Source organism: Phyllobates terribilis, unplaced genomic scaffold (genome assembly GCF_046119375.1).
Source record: "Phyllobates terribilis strain yellow unplaced genomic scaffold, ASM4611937v1 Scaffold_5__5_contigs__length_657084704, whole genome shotgun sequence".
Lineage (NCBI taxonomy): Eukaryota > Metazoa > Chordata > Amphibia > Anura > Dendrobatidae > Phyllobates > Phyllobates terribilis.
The window spans coordinates 63114558-63136681 of NW_027362765.1; the positions used below are offsets into that span (position 1 = coordinate 63114558).

Sequence of the window (22124 nt, forward strand, 5' to 3'; positions counted from 1 at the left end):
ATAGATTATACTTATACAAAAAATAAATTATGAGTAAATACACAGAGTGGGGTCAATAACCTAAGGTCCCAAAGCTTTGAATAGAGATCACAGTATAATCTGGACAAAGTATGTAGCCAAGGGGACTACCCCAATCAAAAGTAACATAAATGGAGATAAGTATAATTAGAGATCTATGTCAGAATTGACAGTATGAACACTAAAGAAATATCATAAAGTAATAATGTGGTAGTCATTATATCTAGTGGGAAAGCTGCAGATGTACCAACCCTGATCTACAACTAGTGTCTCCCAAAATAGGGAGAGAAAAGGGAAGGAAAAATAGACAACTATGTGTCAGTAATGCCATAAGATCCAAATGCAGCTTTCATAGAAAGATATCCCAAGATATGTAAACATATAACAGCTACCATGTAAAGGTTACATACTTACAATGTGAACGTAGCCGAAGCCTAGCGCAAACACGCCGCCCTCAACCCTACGCGCGTTTCGGCTGGGAATGCCTTAGTCAGGGGGTGGTGAACAACGGAGGTGCAGGAGATTAAAAGGCAATAGCAACCAATCACAGGTGAGGGTGTGTGTGAGAAGCACCAATCACAGCGGGTGGGCGTGGTATGACGCGTGTGAAGCGCCGCCCCACCGCCGCAACCACGGCAACCAATCACAATAAGGGTGTGTGTGTGAAGCATCAATCACAGCGGGTGGGCGTGGTATGACGTGTGTGAAGCGCCGCCCCACCGCCGCAACCACGGCAACCGCGTCATGCAGCCGGCCGGCATAGCGGTCACGTGGGGAAGCACTTGACCACGCGCCGGAGGGGCCGCATAAAGATACGGCCAGCGAACAAGCGTACCGCCGCACACACAGGATATGGGAAGCATCAAAGAGAAGGGAACAGCAAAAAAAGAATGTAAAGTAAGAGTCACAATCTATTGTGTAAGACAGCAAGATTATGAAATCTTGACAACTTGAACCAAAATTAGAAAGAATAATAACTAAAAGGAAGATAGACCTCTGGAGGAATATTATGAATATATGTTATGTATGAGAAAGTATATCCTAACATATAATGTACCACATCACATATACAAGGACATAATACAAGGAATCATAACACCATAAATTTGGACTGCCAACATAGTAATCATCAGACAAGTACATATATGACCGTGTATAAGGTATGGTAGATTTTAACCAGGGGTACATTGTACAATATCACATTGGACAGGCGGTAGTAGTGCCACAAATGTGAATACATAACAAGATATACAAGATATACAGAAACATACAGTAAAGCAATCCCTTCCCATAAAAGTCCATACAGTCATAGTAGAGTCCACAACAGATATAAGTCATGGAGTTATTAATGCTAAAAATGTTGAAAATGGTTTATGTTTGCTGCCTGTTTATTAATTATGTTTCTCTAGTTACCCTTCAGGTTTATTTGGACTGGCAGGTTATGGACGCTGCATAACCGGAACTACATTGTAGATAGTTGCACTTCTTGCGAAAACGGACACAGAAGAAAAACCTGTCTGGCGTGGCCCCGTGTGGTCCAAAGTAGTTAGCTTCGCCTTTCAGCCACGCCCAGGGCCAACGTTTGGGGTTTGCTTTGGACAGGTCCCCTACTCTGCTTAAAAACTTCACCTTGGGTGATATGGACACCCGGTTACGGAAGTGCCGTGACCTTAAAGACAAAATGTCCTTGTACATATGTTATGCTATTGTTATACCCTGTATTTGTGTTTTCTTAAAAATGTACTAAAATTCACTAGGGGGGAATGTGGCACCCCAGGGGTTTGGTTACCACAGTAATAGAAATATTACGTCTGAGAGCAAGTGGGAGGTTTCCTGGTCAGGAGCCCTTGAACATGCAACACCTCCTGTCCCAGACCAGATAGGGGAGGAACCTGCCTTATATAAACTGGATCTGGGACGGGGTTAGTCAGTCAGAGTCTGGAGTTTGTTCCAGACACAGGGAAAGTAACAGCGAGGAGCTCTGTAGGAGCAGGAGCTGAAGACCAGTGGCGGGAGCTAAGCAGAGCTCGCCCTGGCAGAAGAATCTAAGAACTGGACACCGGAGTCCGAGGCTGCAAGGATCTTTAAGTCCAGCAACAGAAACCAGCCGGCAGGGGATTCCAGGTCCTCTGGCCATAGAAGCCCGGAGGCTCAGTCACAAGCAAGGGACCAGCACCGCCGTCGTGGGGCGGAAGCTATCAGAAGGCCCCAAGTCACCAGCCATACGGGTGAGCACTACACGGTACACTCAGGGACGTGCGCTACTTCCACTCGCTTACAGCAAAGTAGCCTGGAAGAGTGCAGACAGACGGGGAGGCCTACAACTCCACCTGGCCAGGGGAACTCCAGTTTGCTCACAGACTGACCAGGCCTCTTATGCTAGCCAGTACTCCCGGGAGGGTTTGCCTTATCATCCTCAGTAAAGACCCTGAACTGCACTGCAAAGCCTCTGAGTCGTTCCTGCTGCGCTCGTGCACCATCACTCCCATCATCCACACTCCCTACCCTGAGGCTATACTCCTCCCGTGGGGAGTTATGCTACACTCTGCTGCCCTCACAACATCAGCCTCAGATGTATGCTCAGCAGCGGCGGTTCTTATTGACCGCAATCCACGGGTGGCGTAGTCGGACATTAAACCATAAAAACCCCATAAATAGACTACCACTGGTTTGACCACCCTGAGCCACAGGACCAGGCCATCGCCACGGTGACTACAACCCCCAGCATCCCACAAAAGGCCCGGTTCCGGGTTCCCCACGCGCCCCAGGGGGCGAGTCATACAGAATGTTCAATTTATGACAACTCTATTTTACCTGTCATTTAGCCAGTTTCGTACCTATCTGCATATAGTTTCCCCCAGTCACAGCTTGCTTCAGTATAAGGCTGTTATGTGGTCACAGGACAATAAAACCTTCACACTCCTTATCTATTAACTGCTAAAATATTTATAGCCAGAACTGTTTATCTCTTCCATAATAACTCTGCTTTTCATCACCTGTTTTACGTATTGCATTTTTTTTTGTGTGTCTTATTGTGTATAAATATGTGACTCTTTAGATTTTGTGGTATACTAGGCCTGAAGAGACCTGAGTAGTCTCGAAAGCTAGCAATTTGTTACCATCTTTTCAGTTAGCCATTAAAAGGTATCAACCACTGAGGACTCTCAAATCTAAATATTTTTCTGTGATAAAGTATCAAATTGTGACATGCAGAAGTAGTGCTGTTGCTTCAAAAGCATCCAGCAACTGTTACAAATAACACAAGGACAGGAGGCAGTAAGTGTTGTGCTTCAGAAGCATCCAGCAACCAGAGGGGTTAACACGGTCAATGGAGACAGGCAGTGTTTTAGCAGAGCCCCAGGGGGATTGTGGGGAACTTGTTATTGTAGTTTGGCTGAAGCTGAAGAGAAAGGTGGTGTGTTATCTGTATCTGACAGAATGCAACTGAACAGGATTCAGATCAGGAGAGAAACTAAACACGGGTCAAATAAACTCCCTGAACTAACAGTGCAGAGCACTATCGGGCAGGAAGTTAAGGACTATAAAAAAAAATTGTGTCACAGGGATCATCTCCCTCATCAAACCCTCTCCCCCTCCATCTCCATGCAGGATAAAAAATGCTGTGTACTATTGTTTCCTTGTGAGGGAAAAGCCTGTGTGTCACGCCAGGTGTGAGTGTAACACAGAGGGGAAAGGGAGTCCAGACACTAGGGAAAGGGGGAAGAGGTGACCTCCTAATCTGGACTAGCGTCACCCTGTTTCCCCCTAATGTCCCTATATAGCCTCCGCAGCTATCGCCGATCACGTGCCTTGCCCTACTATCCCTGGCGTAAGGCTATAGCTGGGGGTGGAAGGAGATGAGCACTAGTCATCCTCCGCTAGCACTCTAAAGACAAAAGCGGAAGACAACACAGGGGAGTAACAACTTAGTTTAGAAGAACTCCAACAGGGCACACGGCCTCAAGACTCCAGAGAGGACGTGATGCTGCTTCAGCCAAGTTCCAAGAAGAAAAGAGTATAACCGGCGACGTCCACCTAGACACACCAGGTATATATACACCCAGGCTAAAGGGAGGTAGTCGCCGGGTCCTAAACACAGCCTCCTATCCTAGCAGCTGTCTGTATTGCCAAACGTGGAGATCTCCTACAAACCACTGCGGGGCGACTGTCTGTCAACTCTGACACACCCGTGACAGTAACCCCCCCTCTACAGCCTCCGGACACTCAGGACTAGGTTTCTCAGGAAAAAAGGTGTGAAAAGAGCAAACCAATCTGGGAGCGGTCACCTCTGACGCTGAAACCCACGTCCTCTCCTCCGGACCATAGCCTTTCCAGTGCACCAAGTATTGCAGTGAATGACATTGTAGACGAATCTACTATCCTCGAAATCTCGAACTCCAAATTACCATCAACCATTACTGGGGGTGGTGGTAGAGGTGAGGGCTCAAGAGGTTCTACGGACCTTTTGAGTAAGGACCTGTGGAACACATTGTGAACCTTAAGGGCCCGAGGAAGTTCAAGATGAAATGCTGCTGGGTTAATGATGGCGGTAATTTTGTAGGGACCAATAAACCTAGGTCCCAGCTTCCAAGAAGGAACTTTCAATCTTATATTCTTGGTAGACAACCACACATAGTCATTCACATTCAGGTCCGGACCTGGCAAGCGTTTTCTGTCAGCCATTCGTTTATACCTGTCACCCATGGTCTTCAAATTACACAGAACACCCTACCACACTGAGGAGAGCAATGAAGCAAACCGTCCCTCTTCAGGAACTCCTGAAGCTTATCCCCCACTGAAAGTACCAAACTGTGGATGATAACCATATGCACCGAAAAACGGTGACCTGCCAGTGGATTCTTGACGATGATTATTGATGGCAAATTCTGCCAGCGGTAAGTAGGATGCCCAATCCTCCTGATTTTCGGAGACGAAACACCAGATCTATGTCTCCAAGTTCTGATTTACCCCTGCTCTGTCTGACCATTCGACTGAGGGTGGAAGGCAGAGGAAAAGGACAGCTGCACCCCCAGTCGAGAACAGAATGCCTTCCAGAACTTGGAAACAAACTGGGTCCCCCAATCAGACACCACATCGGAGGGAACCCCGTGAAGCTTCACAATCTAATTTATGAACACCTGAGTAAGTGTCTTAGCATTGGGAAGTGCTGGTAAAGCAACGAAGTGAACCATTTTACTGAACCTATCTACTACTACCAAAACCACCGTTTTGCCTGAAGAAACCGGTAGGTCAGTAATAAAATCCATGGACAAGTGTGTCCATGTCCTGTTAGGGATAGGTAGCGGAAGAAGAGTACTAGACGGACAGGTGTGCGAACCTTAGAACGCACGCAAATATTATAAGCAGCTACGTGTTCAATTACATCCCGATGCAACCCCGGCCACCAAAAACGAGAGAGGAGGTCCGCGGTTGCCTTACAACTAGGATGCCCAGCAAGCACAGAGATATGATGTTCCTTGATTACTTTACAGATCACGTGGTACAAATAACTTTCCTGAAGGGCAGGAGGCAGGGGCGTCCCCCTGAGCCTCCAGCACCTCACTCTCCAGTTCAGGAAAAAGAGCCGAAATAACTACCCCTTTCTGTAATATCGGGGCAGGTTTCTCATGGTCTATGTTAAATTTACCAGGTGACTCGGACGTAGAATTTGACAGGGGTCACAGATCCCTGGGACCCAAGTCTACTAATGTAAACAGACCGAGAGGTGTCACCAGGGAAGCTCCGGGACAAAGCATCAGCCTTGACATTTTTGACCCATGTACGAACAGTGACAACAAAATTTAACCTAGTAAAAAACAAGAACCATCTGGCTTGCCTAGGGTTCAGACGTTTAGCTGACTGGAGATAAGACAGGTTCTTATGGTCAGTAATAACAGTAATTGGATGGACAGCCTCCTTCAACCAGTGTCGCCATTCCTTGAATGCCAATTTGATCGCCAAAAGTTCCCTATTACCCACGTCATAATTTCTCTCAGCCGAAGACAAATTTTTTAGAAAAGAAGACGCATGGACACCATTTACCAGAGGATGAACCCTGAGACAACACAGCCCCAACCCCGACATCCGAAGCATCGATCTCCACAATAAAGGGTTGAGAAACATCGGGTTGACTGACAATAGGTGCAGTGGCAAAATGATTCTTGAAGAAAAAGCCTGGAGCGAAGCCTCCGACCAGTTGGAAAAATCAGACTCCTTCTTAGTCATGTCAGTAAGGGGTTTCACTACCACCGAGTAATTTTGGATGAATTTCCTCTAAAAATTAGTAAAGCCCAGAAAACATTGTAGGGCCTTCAGGTTCTCGGGACGTTCCCAGTCAAGAACTGCACGGATCTTCTCCGGATCCTTCCAAAAACCTGAAGATGACAACAAGTACCCCAAAAACTGCACCTCCTGAACAGCAAAAACACATTTTTCTAGTTTGGCATAAAGTTTGTTATCCCTTAATATCTGGAGCACCTGCTTAACATGCCCCGGGATGGGTCTCAAAATCAGGTGAATAAACCAAAATATCGTCCAGGTAGACCACCACAAACCTCCCCACCAAATGATGAAAAATATCATTTATGAAATGCTGGAATTTTGCAGGTGCATTGGTCAAACTAAAAGGCATAACCAGACTCTCGAAATGACCTTCTGGGGTATTGAACTCTGTCTTCCATTTTCCCCCTCTCTGATTCTAACCAGATTGTAGGCTCCCCTTAAATCCAACTTGGAGAATACCTTCCACAACCTGGCTGAACAAATCAGGAATCAGAGGAAGAGGGTATGGTTCACGGATGGAAATTTGATTTAATTCCCGGAAATCTAAACAGGGACGTAGACCAATATCTTTTTTCTTCACAAAGAAGAACCCTGCCGCCACAGGTGAAGATGAGGGTCTGATATGTCCCTTCTCCAGACTTTCTGCAATGAAAACCTTCATGGCTTGTCTCTCAGGGCCAGAAAGATTATATAGTCTGGACTTTGGTAGTTTAGCTCCGGGGGTCAGGTTAATAGGACAGTCATAAGCACGATGAGGAGGCAAATCCTGACACCACTTTTCAGAAAAAACGTCCTCAAAACCAGACAGAAAAACAGGCAGTATCTCCGCAGAGACAGTAGCAATGGAAACATTCAGACAGTTGTCATGGCAATAATCTCCCCATTCAGTAATTTCCCCGGTTTGCCAATCCACCAACGTATTATATTTAACAAGCCAGGGGATACCTAAAACAATCGGAGTAGGGAGATTTTCCAAAACATAGCAAGGGATGATTTCACAATGAACTGACCCCACCCTCAGTTGTACATTATGTACAATCTGAGTAAATGCTTTCTGTGCAAGTGGCGCCGATTGGAATAGGTTCAGCTAAAGCACAGCAAGCAATACCATGAGTTTTCACAGACTCAGCATCAACCATGCTGACCCCGGCTCCACTGTCAACAAACACAGATTTTTTTTCAGTTTTGCTCTCTAGCACCACCTCTGCTCTCAGGACAAAGAGGGAACTGCAGTTTGGCCACAAATGCACCCCTTGTTTATCCAACTCCAGACTACCGAGAGTTAAAAGAGTCTCCTTTTGCTTAGAAATTGAAGGATAGGTCCCAACAACGTGTCCCTTTTTCCCACAAAAAAAAACATACGCCTATTTTCTTGTGAATCTCCGGGGAGATGTATGATGCACAGACACCCAGTACTGCATAGGTTCCTCCACCAGTACTGGTTCTCCCCCAGACCACTCCCTTGGCAGAGGTACACAACCCAGACAAGAAGGCCCTGGAGAAGATGGTTGCACCAGTATATCCCGAAGGCGCCTATCCAGACTGATTGCCAAAGACATGGCAGCCTCCAAGGACTGAGGGGTATCAAATACAGCCAAGGCATCTTTCAACCTTTCAGTATGCCCCTCACAAATTGACTTTTAAGGGTTGAGTCATTCCATTTGGAATCCGTTGCCCTTCTACAGAATTCCGAACTGTACGTTTCCACTGACCGAATTGCCCTGCTGAAGGCGACGTAGCTTAGACTCAGCCAAGACGACTCGGTCAGTTTTATCATAGATGAGGGCAAGAGCTCTGTTTCGCCCTATCTGAACCTAGCGGCGTGCGTGTAACAAAATGCCTTTGCAAAGTCCAGATAAATCACATCATCCGCATTACCAACATACAGATTTGCACTTACCTCCTCATAGAAACCCAACATGTTGGTTAGACATGACTTATATTTCATGAATCCATGTTGGTTGTCAGTTATTATATTATTCTCTGCAATATATCTCTGCAGGTCATCTCTTATGATGCCCTCAAAAACATTGCACACTGCTGATTTACCGGACGGTAGCTGCCTTGATCCACCTTCTCACCTTTCTTAAATATCGGTACCACGTCAGCCATTCACCAATCCTCATAGAAAGAGGGGGGTTTGTGGAAATTCTGCCCTGAAGGAGGGTAAAATGGTGAATCCAGGCACACATAAATGGGTTTGCTTTTTACCCACCCACTCTGCTGAATTTCCATGTACCCCCCACACAAAGCCCCCCTGAAGCAGCTTGGGAATCTATTTTTACAGTACATGATATGGTAAAATCAATGGTGTCGTTCAAAAGTACAACTTGTCCCACAAAAAACAATCCTAACACGGCCATATTGACGGAAAAAAAAAAAAAAAGTAAAGCAAAAAACAAAAGCGCAAAAACGGAAAAACTCAAAGTGGTGAAGGGGTTAAAACACTCCTAGGGACATGCATGGAAAAAATATATGGACGCATGATCCACAAAAATGATTACCAGAAAGTGAAACGGGACATTGATGTGATCGGTGCTGGATATTGTACAGACGGAAATCAGGGGGGAAATTCCGGCGTATAAACGTCGTCTGTAAATAAATATCTATAATCAGAATTCATATCTAGTCCGCGGCTCAATACTACTGTGAAATCTAACATTACAGGATTCATATATATCTATATACAATAAGTGTCCGGCAGCCACACCCATACACTGAGGCCCCTGATCATGTGACCCCTGACTCCTCCCCTCCTGTGACCTCATCACAGGTCCTGTGCGCACAGAACAGCCATATATGTGGTGGCGGCTCTGCAGGTGGAGGTATGTGGAGATCCCCCATTACTATTAACCCCCTCAGCACTGAGACTCTTTTGGTGTCTTGTGTTACCATTCTATAAGAATCATAAAGTTTTTGTTCTGTTTCCTGTAGTAGATACATACAATCCAACTATGGAAGACAGGAAGTGAGGAAACGTATTGTTCTCATAGTACAGTGCCCCTTTTTTTGGCCCCCACACAGTGTAATGCCCCCATTATGCCCCTTATGTAGTATGTATGATGCCCCCCACACAGTATAATGTTCCCACAGTACCACCATCCCCCCATACACAGTCTAATGTTCCCAGAGTACCGACATCCCCCCATACAGTATATATTATTATTTATTATTATATATGAAACTCTTTTGGGGTCTCTGTGTGGTGTGAACAGTGACATAACCGCTGTGAACAGAATGCGGCTTAGCTGGTTCCCAAGTCCACATTAGATCCATTCAGACAACTGCAGGATGAAAGGACAGAAGCCCAAAGAAGTTCTCACAAAATGCCATGATTTATCTTCTAGTTCAGTTCAGATTTTACATTTTCACACGGAAATGGGTAAAAATGGCACCAAATTTCAGATGATTGTACAAATACCCCATATGTGGCTGTACAGTACTGCATAGGTACGCAACGAGACTCGGGAGGGACGGAGCGCTATTTGACTCTTGGAGAACAAATTTTTGTAGAATAGTTTGCTGAGTCCATAAACAGAGCCCTTAAGTGCCAAAAGAGCAGAATATCCCTCTTAAGTGACCCCATTTTTGAAATTACACCCCACTGGGAATTTATCACAAGGTGTAGTGAAGATTTTGACTCCATGGGGGGTTTCCAGAAACAAACAGCAATAGATATTGCTTAGTGAAAATTGCCCCATTAGCGAAAAGTGTACAACGAGGTGAAACCGGAGACATTTCCTTTTATATCATTGTGATGGTTAAACCCAATGTAAGAGGGGGTGATCACAATAGATGTATCCTCAAAAAGGAAAGTGACTGGATTGTTAGACTGAATTCACTAGCCCCCAAGGGGACTCCATGAGAAAATTTCCTATGCCTGTTTTGTACGAATACAGCCCCATTCTGGATGACATTTTTGGGTTTTATACTCTACCCATTGCTACTCAGTTCCCTGTGAATGGGGTTCACATATTGTTGTACTTCATTGAGATATCTGAGCTTCTTAATCAGAATTATCAGCTACTATTTAGTAATTAACAACTGTTGTGTATCTCTATGCAATAGAGGTCAAATTTGACCATTTAGGAATATACTATGAACTATCATCTCATATTTTATTGTTAGCCAAAAACTCACAAGGTATAACGCCTGCATAATAAGATGGTCAGCTTGAGGCACGTGCCTCAGGTGACCCTTCTAAACAACTCCATAGAAAATTTATAACATAGAGGAGAAAGTTTGGAGTTTTGTCGCATCAAAATGTAATAATCTTTATTGAATATAAATATTTATAAATTACAAAACATGAATTGCTTTTAAAAATGCATGACAAACAAACAGAGGTGCTGACAACTCAGTCTGGTGCTCAAAAGTATCAAGAGTCACAACAAAGTAGTCTGGTGCACTGTAACTATTAGTGACGTGTGCGCGTATGCGCCATAGACACCATACGTGATTGGTCATCCTCTGTGCCATGTGATCAGTTGCCGCGTCAACAAAAGGTCCTGTTCGCCGATCCATAGAACATTCCTCCATGATGAAGCAGCAACGAAATGCGAGGCGGGGATCTGAGTGGTCTTTTCCTTGGGCTGACAACTCCTACTGGGCTTTTTGGTACATTTTGACTCTCCTCTCCCCATGAAAGTACTTTCTCTAATCCCCTCCATGACAATGCCTACCCATCCTTATTAGGGACAGAAAACACAAGATTGTCTCTCTCCATCCTTAGTGTTTTTCCTGTCCCTAAGGGATGAAGAGGTTTCTTTCTGGGGGGCTGTGGCCGCCAAATAGCTTTCCCATTTTAGATACCTTAAGCCTTGGATCGATCGCCCTGTGCCTTCCTTCCCTGTGCTGCTCCTGTGGGGGACCGCACCATCCTCCTGCGCCTGGGCAATGCTGGATGGTGGTAGAGAGGGCTGGGGGCCTCCTGTAGCTCCCCAGCCAGTTGACGATGTCTCCATTTCTCCTCTGGGCACTGCGAATGTATCTCTCCTCCGGTGCTTCTCTTGCAGAGTGAAGCGCGCGTAGGAAGTGATGTGTGCCAGGCAATTCAGTAAAGTGCGACATCACTTCAAAATTACAGGACCTGACGTTAGGAGAAGGGAGATCTCTTCCTGTTGGATGAGGAATGTTCTGGATCTCGGTATCCTGCATAAAAGGACCCTGATTGAAGACACCATAAGGTAGGACTGAGGTTCTAATGATGGATGTGTCTTCCCTTAAAGCTGCATCTGCAGAGCCCAGCGCAATCCCTGGCCCAGTGAGTATATTAGGTAAGGGTAGGTCCCCCTTTGTGTAGGATCCGTCCATATGTCTTCCCCTTTTTGTTAAGTCAGAGAAATGGTTCTCCAGGAGATCCAGTCGTCCTTAGCCACCTTCTCATAATTGTATTCTGGGGGTCCCTCAATATCAAAAAGAGGAAATACGCCCCAGAAGAAAGCTCAGACTCGGATACGGAAAATTCAGCTCCGGAAGAATGGTTGGAGGAAGGCGAAATAACTCCAAATTATAACACTAAGCAAGAAGATAAAAAAATCTCCTTTTCCTCTGATGACATGGAGTAACTTTTATTCGCTGTCAGAATTGCAATGGGAGTGGAAGAAAAGAAAATGTCACTCACGGTCCAAGATGAACTGTTCGGGGGGTTAAGATCAAGAAGGAAAATGGTGATCCCCCTTCATGACATTGTCCAGAATGTCCAGAATTTAACTCTGGATGAATGGGAGTTTCCAGAAAGGAAGCTGAACATTCCATCTGATCTAAATGACCGCTTTCCCTCGGATGAGGACATTTCTAAATGCTGGACAGAAATTCCTAAAGTCGACATTCAGGTTGCCAGAGTAGCAAAAAAAAGACTACCCTACCCTTTGAAGACTCCTCCCAGCTTAAAGATCCACTTGACCGTAAGATGAATAGTCTGCTGAGGAAGTGCTGGGAGACATCGGCTGCCACCCTAAAATCTAATGTCGCATCCACCTGCTTCATGAGAACCCTGTTCTGTTGATTGCATCAGTTTGAGGATCATATCAAGGGAGGTACCCCTAGAGAAGATCTTCTGACGTCATTGCCTCTCTTACAAAAGGCAGCGGGGTTCCTAAACGGATGCCTCCGCAGAATCTGTTCGGATAGCAGCAAGAACTTCGGTCCTCTCCAACACCGCAATAAGAGCACTATGGTTAAAGATGTGGAGTGGAGACATCCTATCTAAATCCAAATTATGCTCCATTACATGCAGAGGGTAATATGTGTTCGGTCCAGCACTGGACGATTTACTGGTGAAGGTAACCGATAAAAAGAAGTCTCTCTCAGAGCTGAAAACCCTCAAAAGAAGACCATTTTGTCCCCCACAAACACAAAATTCCTCATACAGAGGAAAAAGTAAATCAGGACGTTGAAGCTACCCAAAAGGGGGAAGAGGGAAAAGTATCTTTCAAAACCAATGTTCTGATAGGCAATAACGCCAAAAAAGTTGTTATGGGTCCAGATGGTGAACCACTGTGCAGTGGTACAAGGAGGGACCAGAGGGGCGTAACTAGGGATCTACTCAGACTGACCTTGGCTATACAGTGGCTTAGTCGACTCCGTGAACCAAGGAGGGATCGAGACAGGGGACCAGGTGCTGCTCTGGGACCGACCTCGTGTGAGAGCAGGTGACTCCCATGGGACTGACAGCTGACGCTGACTATCACGGCAGATAGGCTGGTAGACCGGCACAGCAGGTTGGCAGGCAGGTGGGCACGGCTGATAGACAGACGTGCACAGCTGATAGACAGACGTGCACGGCTGATAGACAAATGTGCACGGCTGATAGACAGGCTGGCGGGCACAGCTGATAGACAGGCTGGCGGGCAGCACTGGGACCTGAGCACTGGAGAGAGTGTTAGCCATTGGCCGGGGACATTTTAAGACGGCGCGCGTGGCCCCTTTAAGAAGCAGGGGGCGCACGCTCGTGCTCTTAGCACAGTTTCCGGGGATCTGCGCGTGGTGTGCGCACCCCGGGCAGGCACAGCGTGGGAGCGAGGAGGAGGAGCAGTGGACACCGGACCGGGGCCGCTATGGCAAGGGGATCGGCGTCTCTGCCGGGCAGGAGGCTACAGTACCTCCCCATCCTCTAAGCCCCCTCTTCTTCAAGCTCGCAAGAAATTTCTCCAGAAGAAGAGGAGCATGAATGTTCTCCCTGGGCTTCCATGACCTCTCCTCAGGACCAATCCCCTTCCAATGCACAAGAAAGAAAGTCTTTCCTCTTACCCTCTTGGTAGCCAGAATGTTCTCTACCTCAAAAACGTCCTCAGTGAAGACTGGAGCATGAGTGGTACATGGATCGTCAGAGAATGAATTGAGGATGACAGGCAGGCTTGAGGAGAGACACATGAAATGAATTGAACCAAGAAGGGACCGGGGAGGTGGACCAGTTGCTACTCTGGGACTGACCTCGTGTGAGGGCAGGCGACTCCCATGGGACTGACAGCTGACGCTGACTAGCACGGCAGATAGACGGGCATGGCTGGTAAGCAGGCAGGCAGGCTGGCGGGCCCGGCTGATAGACAGGCTGGCGGGCACGGCTGATAGACAGGCTGGCGGGCAGCACTGGGACCTGAGGGCTGGAGAGAGTGTTAGCACACAAACTACAACATTGCACAGGCACCTCCATTTTGGGGGAGGTGCCTTAAATAGCAGATGTCCTCCAGCCATTGGTCGGGGACATTTTAGCACGGCACGCGCGGACCTTTTAAGAAGCAGGGATCGCTCTCGCGTGCGCCCTAAGCACAGTGCCTTGGGATCTGCGTACGGTGCACGCACCCTGGGCAAGCACAGCATGGGAGCGAGGAGGAGGAGCAGTGGACACCGGGACCGGGGCTGCGGCGGTAAGGGGATCGGCGTCTCTGCCGGTCAGGAGGCAGAGATGCCAACGCTACACAAGTGGGAAGCAGAATCTCAGGACTGGTGGGAAATAACATCAAACCACAAAATCTTAGATTGGGTTAGGACGGGAATAAAAATTGAGCTTTCCTCCTTTCCCCCACAGAGACTGGAAGTAACATTTCTCCTATCTGCACAGTTTCGGAGCATCCTAGAATCAGAACTTCAGCAAATGCTATCATCAGCAGTAATTGCTCCCATGCCAAAAGCGGAACAGGGCAAGGGCCATTACTCCCAATTATTTCTGGTAAAAAAAATAAACAGGACCCATTGTGTTATCATCAATCTGAAGCGACGGAATCAGTATATACTTTACCAGAGATTCAAAATGGAGTTTGTAAAATCCACAGTCTCATTAATCAGCAAAAACTTTGTCATGGCTAGTGTAGACCTCAAAGACTCATATTATCATGTGCTCATCCATCCAGATTACCAGCGATATCTGAGGTTTGAAGTCACACTAAACCAGACTGTGTGCCACTTTCAGTTCAAGGTCCTTCCCGTTGGCATCTGTTCAGCTCCCCTGACCTTGACAAAAATCATGGTGGTCGCATTTATCAGGAGAGAAAACTTTGCATCGTTCCTTACTTGGATGATTTCCTCATCATGGCTTCTTCTGTTCCCGACCTCAAAAACAAATCCAATCAGTCCTACGTATCCTAAGATCCTTAGGCTGGATCATAAATCTGGAAAAATCAGTTCTAACCGCATCAACCCAAAAGCTCTTAGGAATCCTCTTAGATTCTCGGAATCAAAGATCCTCACTACCAGCAACCACACAGTTAAATGTGAAGTCAAAGATCCGGCTACTAAAGAACTAAAAGACGGTGTCCATAAAATTCGCCATGTTGATCCTGGGATCAATAACAGCTTGCATTCAGGCAGTTCCCTGGGCCCAGGCTCATTAGAGAGTCCTCCAGAACTTTATTCTCTCTCGCTGGGACAAAACTCCAGACACCAAAATCTCCCTTCCCCACCATGTAAAAATATCTCTCAACTGTTGGCTCAACCCAGGAAATTTGACAAAGGGAATTTCTTGGGTTCAACAGCAGACGCCAGCAAAAGAGGTTGGGGAGCAGCTGCATCCCAGGGGTCTTCCAAGGCATCTTCAAATTTCAGAGAGTTAAGAGCGGTGGAGGAAGCCCTGAGGGCAGCAGGTTCTATACTCCAGGGAACTCATGTCATAATTTATTCAGACAACATGACGACTGTCGCCCATCTACGTCATCAGGGCAGTACAAAGTTCGGGAGCCTTTGAGAAGTCTCGGCAAGAATCTTCTTCTGGACAGAACATCAACTCCTGTCTATATCAGCCCTTCATCTAAAGGGAACCAACAATATTCAGGCTGACTTCCTGAGCAGGACGGATATAAATCCGGGAGAATGGAGCTTTAGTTCAAAGGCATTTCAGCTAATAACCACGATATGGAGTCACCCAGAGGTAGACCTCTTTGCGAGTTAGCAGAATACAAAAGTGGATCAATATTTCTCCATAGATCCAAGCGAGACTCATTCAAGGGTCGATGCCTTTTCTCACCCATGGAACTTCAGGTTGGTCTACACATTCCCTCTAATTCCATTACTACTGAGAACATTGCAAAAAGTCAGAATAGAAAAAACCAGGACCATTCTCATCACCCCTCTATGGCCAAAGAGAAGCTGGTTTGGGGCTCTGAACTTTCTAAACTCAGAAGAACCTCTTATCCTGCCACCAGACCACGACCTACTTCATCAGGGTCCAATATTTCATCCGGCTCCCTACAGCCTGGCTTCTGAAGCCTTAATCCTAAAAGCCAAAGGTCTCTCGGATATCGTCATAAGTACCCTACAAAAAAGCAGGTCACTAATGCCATCTACCTTAAAATCTGGAAGACCTTCTCTGCATGGTATGGATCTACCCCAATCGATCCATTTCATCCTGATATTGCCAAGATATTGGACTTTTTAAAGGATGGTCTATCAAAGGGGTTAAAACCTAGTACACTGAAAGTCCAGATTTCTGCTGTGAGTTCTTTCTTTGACCAAAACCTGGCATACCACCAGTGGATAAAGAGGGCCATGACAGCAGCCTCTAGAATATGTCCAAGAAGGCCCAATGTGATTCCATTCTGGGACCAGAATATAGTTCTGAAGGGACTGACTATCATGCCCTTTTGCACTTATGCCCCAAATTCAATGGACAAATTATCCTGGAAGGCAGCTCCATTAGTAGCCATAACAACAGCAAGAAGAGTCAGCAAGATCCAGGCCCTATCCTTTAGGGAACCTTATTTGAAAATCCTGGATGACAGAATAATCCTCCTCCTTGACCCTTCTTCTCCTTCCAAAAGTATCATCTCATTTTCATATGTCCCTGGAAATAATTCTTCCATCCTTCTGTCAAAATCTAAAGGACAATAAAGAATCAGAGTTCCATTCTTTAGATATTCGAAGAACCAGCCTCTACTATCTAGAACAGGCGGAACCTTGGAGGAAAGATCAATACTGTGACGCGAGTCACTACAGAAATAACAGGCTCAGAAGAGAGAAGAGACTAATATTGCTGAAAGAAATATTATGTAAGTGCTTCTTACTAGATAAATAGAGGGAGGTCAAACAATCCAAAGTAAAGTCCAGGAAAATGGCGCAGTACAAAGGGAGCAGACAAAAGAGTAGTCAGATAACAGGCAAATGGTCAAAATCCAGGAAAGGGAAAATAGTCAGGCACAGAGAGATCAGTCCTACACAGGCAACAGCAAGTGTACAATTGACACTGGGTGAAGGAGCTAGCATGCTTAAGTAGAAGACTAATCAAGGGAAGTGAACACAGATGATTGCAGAAACAACCCAGCAAAACCAAAACAGACTGACAGCCTCCACACGATAGTAACATAGCAGACAAGGAAAGTGTGGAGACCGTGACAAAAACCTTTTTGTCAAATACTGGGGACCAAATAAAGGGAAGAAAGCCTCCAAGAGCTCTCTAGCAAACTGGATTAAAAAGGCAATCACAGAAGCTCATAAAAATCAAGACCTTCCTCCTCCTGAGTCACTAAAAGCTCACTCCACCAGAGCTATGTCTGTCTCTTGGACCAAAAGGGCCAGCGCTTCCATCGAACAGATCTGCAGAGCGGCTACCTGGTCCTCGGTCCATACTTTTAGCAATCATTATAGATTAGATTTGATGTCTGTAAAATATTTAGCCTTCGGAAGGAAAATCCTCCAAGCTATAGTCCTTAAGAAAAGATCTACTAGGACGAACGGAGAACCCTGAATGGTGTCCACATGCGAAAAATGGGTGAGATCCACAAATTTTCTTTTTATTAAGCATGAAAGCACTTTAGATTATGATTTAAGTTTGTTAACAATCAGGACTGTATGTGTATAAATTAATGACCGTAACTTTACTGACATACTGGATTGGTCATACTTGTGTCCTGAGGTTAATAGGGGTAATGAGAAATCTGGTATCGAATATCTAGGATAGAAATTTTCTATATAAAAATTATTAAAGGTTATATTTTAAAAGATACCTCTTTGCTGTTATGTATTGTGGATACTGAGGTAATTCCTGCCGCAAGTTAAGCAGGTGATAGCTAGTTAACCATCCACCCCATGGCTAATTAATAAATACTCAGCCCCATTCTTGGTGCAGATACCAATGAACCCAGGACCTATGAGATATTTACCACATGACAGTTGGATAGGCATGGGCGTGTAGAAACATAGAACAGTAGAGTTGAAAGGGACCTCCTAGGTCATCTGGTCCATCACCCTGCTCAATGCAGGATTCACTAAATCATCTCAGACAGATATCTGTCTAGCCTCTGTTTGAAGACTTCCATTGAAGGAGAACTCGCCACATCTCATGGAAGCACGTTCCCCTTGTTAATCACCCTCACTGTCAAAAAGTTTTTTCTAATATCTAACCTGTCTCTTCTACTATTCAATTTCATCCCATTGCTTCTAGTCTTTCTTTGTGCAAATGAAAATCAAGATGATCCTTCTACAGTGTGACATATTTGTAGACAGCTATTAAGTCTCCTCTCAGTCTTCTCTTGTGCAAGCTAAACATTCACAAATCCTCTAACCGTTCCTCGTAGGACATGGTTTGCAGACCGGTCATCATTCTGTTCGCTCTTCTCTGAACTTGCTCCAGTTTCTTCATGTCTTTTTTAAAATGTGGTGCCCAGAACTGGACACAGTATTCCAGATGAGGTTTGACCAAATAGGAGAAGAGGGGGATAATTACTTCATGTGATCTAGACTGTATGCTTCTGTTAATGCAACCCAAAACTGTTTGCCTTTTTTGCTGCTGCATCACACTGTTGACTCATGTTCAGTTTGTGATATATTAGTATACCCAAGTCTTTTTCACATGTACTGTTGCTTAGCCATATTCCTCCCATTATTTATATGCTTTTTTCATTTTTCTTGCCCAGATGCCCAGACTTTGCATTTCTCCCTGTTAAAAACCATTCTGTTGTTTCGATCTTTTGGAATCCACTCTCTCTTCTCTAGTATTAGCTATCCCTTCTAGCTTTGTGTCATCAGCAAATTTAATCAGTTTACCCTCAATTCCTTCATCTAAATCATTGATAAAGATGTTGAGACATCAGATAGTACATTCTGAAGGAAAGCAAAGATATAATGGCAGTGGGAATCCAGATTCCTGGCAGGAAGCATAACGGAGACAAAGAGCAGGGTGAAATCCTTAGCTCAGGCCAGGACTCAGAGGCCTACTTAAATGGTAAGGAACTTTGCCCAGGGTGGCAGAAGGCCTAATTAAAGGGGATTAAGTTAAGGAAGGATCTTAGAATAACAGCATTTAAGCAAACAATTGTCTATGCTAGAGAGGAAGCTACAGTGTCGCCAAACTGGCACACGAGTCTCCTATGGAGAGCTGAAGATGCAGTGCCACAGCAAGGACTGTGTGGTCCTCATTTAATGGAGTTTGAGTCTGTGTGCCCACAATCCGAAGCTGCCTGCGGCCCTGGCGCTACACTACATCCGCACGGCTTCCGCCCTCATTCATGCAAATGAGCTGCCACAATTTTTTTTTTTTTACATGCGGACTTCCCTCATTGATGTTAATCTATGGGGAAAGTCCACAGGCGAACCCGCTAGAGAAATTGACATGCTGCGAGTCTGAAAGACGCGCCCCATGTCAGTTTCCATGGGTGATCCAGAGGTGCACAGAGACACATAGTGGACATAGGATTTCTACAAATCCCATCTACTATGCTGTAACATCTGGCCACTGCTTGTTAAACATGCAGCGTCAAACCCACAGCAAATCCTAATCGTGGGCATATACCCTGAGAGTACTAGTGAGGAGTCCTCAGCCAGTGAGGTCCTCAGAAATCAACTGGGAGCTGTGAATAGCTTTGAGGGGCCGTAGTGACACATCTTGACCCATATGGTCCCCGCGAGGGTTGATGGACCTTTCCATAATGATGTGCTGGACTGTTGTAGCTTGTAACAAAAGTTCTGTAAAGCCACATGTAACCAGAAAGTTCCTGACTCTGCATAATGCAGAAGAAGCTTTCATAAACTGTTGAGCCTGCTATCTGATGTATATTCTTCTCATCAAGTTCTTGTTAAGTAAAGAAAAATTTATTTGTGGAATTTGGCCTCCCTCATTCATCTCCATGCCATCTGTTCCAGGCCTTCCAAATAGAATGGTTGCACGCGTTCTGCAGAGTCGGGAGATATGACTATGCCAAATATATATCGGATAATCTACAGAAAGAACAAATGGATTAGCCTCTGAAATTCGGGATGCCAGATCTTTCTCTGCCCTGACATCATCTGTTGGGAGGCCCCAAATAGATTATCTAGCCAAGCAAACCTCCCAAAATAAGTGCTTTCATTCAGCTTTAGTCTAATATGTACGGGGAAGTTAAAAGGTAACTAATTGAGAATAAGGGAAACATATGAGATTTATTATTTTGCCTTATTTAGTTTTCTGATGTAGTCGGTGACGATTCTGCCCAAATATGTTTCTAGAGCTGTAGTAGAAGATGAAGATGTCACCCTCATCATGAAGTAGTTCATGTCTCATGTAATGAATATCTCCTACAATATTTCTAATGCCAATTCCAGAGTTGATAAATGAGATGAGAATTAGCGTTATAGAAGATGAGTCTATGAGAAACGTATTCAGCTGCAGACTCAGAGGAAGAAACTGCTTGTTGTCTGTGGCCTAAAATATATAGATTTTATTAGTAGATGTAAAGAAGAAAACTAAATACTGTAAAATAATAAATCTTCTCATATGTTTCCTTTATTATCTCCAGTAATTGTATTATTACACAGGATTTTTATGATGTTACAACGGCTCATCTTCCTATTCAGGTCTCTACAATATCGGATCCTCTCAGTGAAGATCTTCTAATAAAGAGAATTTTCCTCATTTGCCCATCAAAGATGGATTTGGACAGAGACAAGATGGCAGAGAAATTATTACACCTCACCCTAGAGATCCTCTTCCGGCTTACTGGAGAGGTGAGAGATTCTGATGATGTCACATTACATCATTCTTATCTATGGGAATAACAGATGGACAGAACTGGAGAGGTGAGGACTCTGGAAATGTCTGTAGTGAGATTTATTAATGTGTCTCTCCATAACCAGGATTACATATTAGTGAAGAAGACCTCTAGTGAGCGCTGTCAGGCCCCTGTGTCTGAGGGATGGGGAAGACCCCTGAGCCCAATCACAGGACCTCCACCTCACCCCCTGATACATGAGGACATCAATGACCAGAAGATCCTAGAACTCACCTACAAGATGATTGAGCTGCTGACTGGAGAGGTGACACTGCTGGGAATGCTGGGACATTATACAGTAACGCTATGAAGGGATCGGGGGATGATGGTATCATTGTATGTGTCAGGTTCCTATAAGGTGTCAGGATGTCACCATCTATTTCTCCATGGAGGAGTGGGAGTATTTAGAAGGACACAAAGATCTGTACAAGGACGTCATGATGGAGGTTCCCCAGCCCCTCACATCACCAGGTAATAGACAGAACTAAATACACACGGTCTATAATTATCTGAGTGAAAATAATGAATTCAGTGCCTGTATGTTTTACTCCAGATCTATCCAGTAAGAGGACAACACCAGAGAGATGTCTCCGTCCTCTTCTTCCACAGGACTGTAAACAAGAAGATCCGAATGTTCCTCAAGATTATCAGGTAGATGGAGAGAAAGTGTCATGAGATCTCCCCTATGATGTGTAGACGGCTGTGAAGGGCTTGTGTTCAGTCTTGTTTTACCCACCAGTATTATATGTTTTATACTTGAATAATGAGAACGGTGGAGATGACAGGATTAGAGCCGATCATAGATGTGACTTCTCCATCTGTCAGTGACTTTTACAATATTTGTTTCAGGATGAAGATCTGACCCTTATTAATACTACAGAGACATATGTGAGGGGTGATGACTGGTGTAAAGAGGAGATTGCTACATATGGCTACCCAGGTGAGTAGTAACCACTCAATGCAGAGAAGTCACAGATTCTTCTCGGTCACCGGCTGTGGCTGCTTTATCGCTGGTGTAGTCTGGCCGTATCACAATCATGTGATCACCATTTTGCCTATTGACCACAACATTCTCCTCCTCCCAGAACTGTTCAAATAAGTTTGAGTATTGAAAGCCCTTTTCTATAGAGCGTACAACCTGGATGATCCACCTACCCCCTGGGATTAGAAGACGCTGATCATTACCTGCCCAGATCTGTAAACTACAAAGTAAAATGACAGCGTACGTAGAATGTGCTGACAAGTTAGAAAATCATTTGAAGAAAAATATTATGATGGGTCTGTAAAAGAAAGCGGAGGGGAATGATGCTGTTGTCTTCCTAGATCCCTGATATCTTACGGGATGAATCTACCTTCTCTCCTTTCTGTGCT

General features: G+C 45.1%; 1 protein-coding gene across 1 annotated transcript in view; it reads left to right on the top strand.

Annotated features, from left to right (window-relative positions):
* The window catches only part of LOC141271986 (uncharacterized), a 1184418-nt gene that overhangs the window by 1151418 nt on the left and 10876 nt on the right, over window positions 1–22124 (top strand). The window contains exons 2-6 of the mRNA XM_073682245.1: window positions 20560–20709; window positions 20839–21018; window positions 21101–21224; window positions 21307–21404; window positions 21603–21693. Of these exons, the coding sequence (XP_073538346.1) occupies window positions 20632–20709; window positions 20839–21018; window positions 21101–21224; window positions 21307–21404; window positions 21603–21693 (571 nt within the window). The 5' untranslated portion in view covers window positions 20560–20631. The remainder of the gene's footprint in view (window positions 1–20559; window positions 20710–20838; window positions 21019–21100; window positions 21225–21306; window positions 21405–21602; window positions 21694–22124) is intronic.